This window comes from Corvus brachyrhynchos, unplaced genomic scaffold (genome assembly GCF_000691975.1).
Source record: "Corvus brachyrhynchos isolate BGI_N302 unplaced genomic scaffold, ASM69197v1 scaffold209, whole genome shotgun sequence".
Lineage (NCBI taxonomy): Eukaryota > Metazoa > Chordata > Aves > Passeriformes > Corvidae > Corvus > Corvus brachyrhynchos.
The window spans coordinates 2,424,809-2,429,631 of record NW_008246056.1 but is presented as its reverse complement, the minus strand read 5'-3'; the positions used below and the strand labels follow the sequence as shown (position 1 = coordinate 2,429,631).

The 4,823-nt window shown below is 45.0% G+C and overlaps 1 protein-coding gene across 1 annotated transcript in view; it reads left to right on the top strand.

The window, feature by feature from the left end:
- The first annotated feature begins 293 nt into the window (after positions 1-293).
- GYS2 (glycogen synthase 2) overlaps positions 294-4,823 on the top strand; it is a 44,027-nt gene continuing 39,497 nt past the window's right edge. Inside the window, exon 1 of the mRNA XM_008642452.2 lies at positions 294-818. Within this exon, the coding sequence (XP_008640674.1) occupies positions 698-818 (121 nt within the window). The 5' untranslated portion in view covers positions 294-697. The remainder of the gene's footprint in view (positions 819-4,823) is intronic.

Genomic DNA, 4,823 nt, shown 5'->3' with positions numbered 1-4,823 from the left:
CCAACAGCTGGTGCAGAGTCCTGGGAACAGAGCTGGAGATAATTGTGGAGGCAGGAGATGAGGTAAACTGGGGCTTACAGACTGCTGAAGAAGAAGAGGACACAGCGTTTAACCTGGCAAGGAACCCAAGAGACATCGTGTCCAATGAGTGTATTCTAACCCCTTTGTGGATGGCCAGCAGGTAGGGAAGCTCCACTCGTGCAAGGGGAGGGTGTGTCTCGAGGGGAGGACTTAGGGGCTGGACTCAAATCAGGTGGTGAACTCCAAGTGTCCTCCCTGGTGGAGTTTGCTCAGGGCGGTGCTGAATTTACAACCGTCCAGTGTCAACTGTCCCTGAGGTGCTGCTGGATACTGAATGCTCTGACTCAGGAGCTCAAACCCATTTTTTTACCTCCCTCTGAGAGAAGAAAAAGAAAGAGCTCTGGCCCCAAAACAGTCAAGACCTTTCTCAGGTCAGTCTTAAATTCTTACCTCTCCCAGCAGCTGCTTCTCAAGCCCTGAGGATTTCACTGAGCCAATTTAATGCTGGTGGTCAGACAGTTTAAACCCATTAGCTCCCAGCTATCTGAATAATTTTCTCCTGGGATCCCAGCACACGGGCAGACTGCTCTAACCAGAACTGCAGAGCACTGCCACGGGACCTGGACCTTTGCTGACTGCTGTGGCCTGTGTGGTGAGCACTCAAGGGCTGAAGAAAATGCCACTGGCAAGATCCCTGTCCATGACATCTCTGAACGGGCTTCCTCAGTGGGAGGATGAAGACCTGCCCGTGGAGGATTTGTTACTCTTTGAAATTTCTTGGGAAGTTACCAACAAAGGTTTGTACCACACTTGGGGGTTAGTATTGCTGTTTTCTCAGGAGTGGAGGGAAGGATGAAGAGTTGGAGAAGAAAGGCATTAACAGGGAGATTGGAGAGGGCTGCAGAGCTGCTGGATTGGAAGAAGTGTAGGTGTGTAATCGTGCATGCTGAGTGTGGGCTGCACCTACCTGGACTTGTGTGGGATGGGCAGAGCCAGGATGCTGCTGTGTCTTTTTGTGTTCCACCACCAGGGAGAGGGGGTTTGAACATCTAAGTGATAAGTCTGAGTGTGCAGATACATATTTATTTATTGATTGATTGATTTATATTTCTTTGTACATATTTATGTCTGCCTTCCATGCAAATTCACTTGGGAATGTGATGCATGGAAATGAGCTGTACAACAGAGATCAGATACAGAGCAGTTTAGCAGTCCCCCCTCAGCCTTCTAGAGCAGTGTGGAGAGGAGGGCAGGCTTGGAAGAGGTACAAATAAATAGAGCTGTGTTACAGCCACTGAACAAAACCCAGGAGTCAATGACCAGCAGCCTTTGTGTGCCAGCTGAAGCTCCTTTGGGCTGGTCTTTGCAAACACAAGTGGTGCCAGACAGGGGCTTCATTTGTTCATTGGTTGCAGCTGGTCAGGCAATGGGCACGCTGCTTGCTTGGCAAAAATCCTTCCTCCATTTCTAATTCACCCATCAAATAATCCCCTTTCAGGTAGGTGTAGTTCTGCAACTGTCCATTTTCAACACAAGAGCGAGTTAGTGTTAGTATGAGTAAATGATTGACTTCATGTGTGTTATTGTCCTGGCAGATACACAGAGATTAATCAGGAGAGGGGATCTGTAGTCTGTTAGGAATTTAACTTTGAAGGGGAAATGTGTATGAGAGGAGCAGGCAGTGCTGGAGTTTATCACCATGGGGAAACTGGAATTCCTGTTCTGTGACAATTTCTGCTGGTTTACATTGCTCTTTTTCGGGTGGTGAGCCCTATCAATACCCAGAAGTGGGACAGAGTAGCTTTGGCACTTTGAATCCCTGGGGGCTTATTTTTCAGTAGCTTCAGTGAAGCTTTTAGAGTTAATTTGCTAAAGCCAGAACTTGGAGCATGCAGCATTCACTTTTGCAGTGTGCATGATAAGTAAGGCTCTGGCAAGCAGATGGCAGCAGAAATCTAGGAAATTCAGGAGTTCTCACTAAATTCTCTGAACTCCACAGTACATGTGTTTTCTGAGTCATCTGGACCCAGTGGTTGTAGATATCACACAAGACATTTAAGAAAAGGTAACCCATTAGATTCTACCTGTGCAGGTACAAAATGGAGTGAATCATTTTATCTTCCCTAGAGCTCTGGTTGACTTCACTGGAGCCAAATCAACCGACACAGCTAAAATTTACTATTCACACATTTTATGAGAGAATTAATATTAATATAAGTCAATTTTATTCAGTATGTTTAAAAATCAGGTGCCTTTACTTACACCACTTTCCAAGCCCATATATTCAAACAGGGCTGAAAGAACATGGCATGGAAAACAATTTTCATTAGAATCTGACCTTGTGCAAAGTTTCCATTAACCAACCTCGACTAGAAGCATCTTTGCAAAACCCCTTTTATAAGCCTGTTTCAGCCTATTTTTCTGGTAAATTCTTGATACTGAGGGTTTGGGAGTTTTTTTTCCTGTATCTTCCAGGCAATTGGATGTCTAAGTCACGTGGTGAGAACTGTTCCCTGGTGACCTAACTTTTGTAAACAGTTCTGGGAAAATGTTAGGGCACTGTGAGAGAGAGTAGCCAGCAAAATACAGGGAGAGTCATCACAGAAGATATATAGGCTTAGGAAATAATACCTTGTACTGTATATTTCCTACCTCCTTTAGCAGGAGGAATTGTTTATTCGATGAAGTAAGCTGGCCACACAGAGATTTAGTTCTGCTGCATGTTTTAGTGTTTGTGCTGCTGTATATGTTCCTAACATAGAAGGCAAGATAAGCATTAGCTGGATTTATTGCCTGACAAGCTAATTTTGAGCATTTAATATGACGGTCTCTTTCTTCCTTTCTGGCAATGCAAAGGTCAGAGTAGCTCAGCCTGAAGTTGGTCTGCACTGCCGAGGTGGTGTAAAGCTGCTGCTGCCCACAGGAGTGAGCCCCAGCCTTTGTGTTAATTTTGTGTGCATCACCAGGTGCTTGGGTACATTTCCTCCTTGGCCAGTGCTGCTTCTTAGTAGTTCCTCCATTTCTCTTGTGGCACTGACAATCAGGCTGAATTGTCTTCTTTCCTGTGAGGAAGGTGATAGCAGAGCTCACAGGTGGATATCCACCCCTGTAACCAATGACCTCTGCAGGTGCTGAGCTGAACCTCTTCAGAGCCAGAGGATGGTGAGGGGGTCCTACAAATTGGAGAATATGTGATTCTGTAGTGGGAGAGGGTCTTCACGTGCCAGGCTGCTCACGAGGAGCAAGCATTCCCTGGGATTTCCCTGATGGTGCTGGTTGGTACTGAGGCATGAGGTGCAGCTGTGGCAAGAACAGGATGGTTGTATGAACTGAGGGCTCAGAGATCTACAAGTATCCATTATTTCCAGAGTCTCATCTCTTCTTTGTCAACAGCTGGAGCAGGGAAGCTGTCTCTCTTTTTGTTTTAAATATAGATCATTTAACACATGCTCTAATAAGGCAGAGCTTTCTACTTCTCCATGTTTCCTTTTTGGATTTTCTGTCCTGGCTGCAGCCTGTGCTAAGTTACAACTTCTGACATGGAAAACATTGGCCTTTCAGTTACTGCTCTTCTTCCTTTTCTCTGTCTGCAGCAAGCAAAGATAAGGTAGCTGTAGGAGAGAATGGGAAATAAAAAAGGCTCATCTGCCAGTGTCACTCTGCCTTACCCTTCCCTCAAGTCACATGAGAGGGAACTTGCCACCTAAACCAAACACAATATTGAAATCCTCTGGCATTGAAAGTCCTCTGCCAAAGAAATGAGAAATGTGTAGTTTGTTTTGTGAGATTTCCCTCACTTTAGTTGCCTTTTCACTGGTGGGCATAACCCTATGTGAGGTGGATCTACAGTTTCTGTGGCAGAAGGGGGAAAATGTAAGCAGTGAAGGCTCCCAGTGCACTGCAGTGCCACAAACCTGGTGGTAATAGTGGGGGAGATCAGCATTTTTACCTCTTCCTTTCTCTCCTGGCCATCATGCTCCAGTAAAGCCAGGTCTGGTCATGTATCTGTGGAAAAAAAGGAACTGCTTTCTTTCCTCCATAGCATGAAGATCAATAAAAGCTTTAAGTACAGGAGTACAAAAAAGTGGCTACCAAGCTATGAAGATTTAGTGCCTGGGTTGGGTTTCTCTCTGGTGGGTTTTCTGACACATTAGTGAGAAGGGTTGAGAATGTTCAAGATCTGCTCTTTTCTCTGGAAAGATGTCTTGAAAATAATTCCAGTGATATTTAGATTAGTATCCCCTGCTGTACCACTCACAGCTTTTAGAGAGAAAATAGAAGAATGCTTAAAAATGCTGGGCAAACAGCCAGCTTGTATCATCATTCAGCTGTGAACAGCTTAGCTCAAGAGTCATTGGTAGATGAATCTCAAATATTTTTTTTCCATCCCCATTGGAATGAAGACTGTGCTAAAAACAAAACTTGGTTCAGCTCTCCCTGGAGCAGAGATCTCAGTACAGTTCCTCTGGTGAAAAACTGGATTTTTGGAAATTCAGTCCTGAATCCACTGAGGTCAGTGGGACCATCATTTTACCTCCTCTGTGTTCAACATCTTCCCATGATGAAAGTTCCTTGGGGGAAGGTGATTGCTGTAATTAGTGACACAGCTGAAGTAACACCCTTTGGGGAGTGGGGATGTGCTGGCATAAACTTGGCATAAGCACAGCCTCAGAGCTCTGTGCATTTATAGAGTGGGGTGGAATATCAATGTCAAATCAATTCCAAATGAAATCCTGTGCACTGGGCATGATGCACACAGAAATAGCTTCTCAATTGTGGACATCTGTCATAAATTTCAGCGG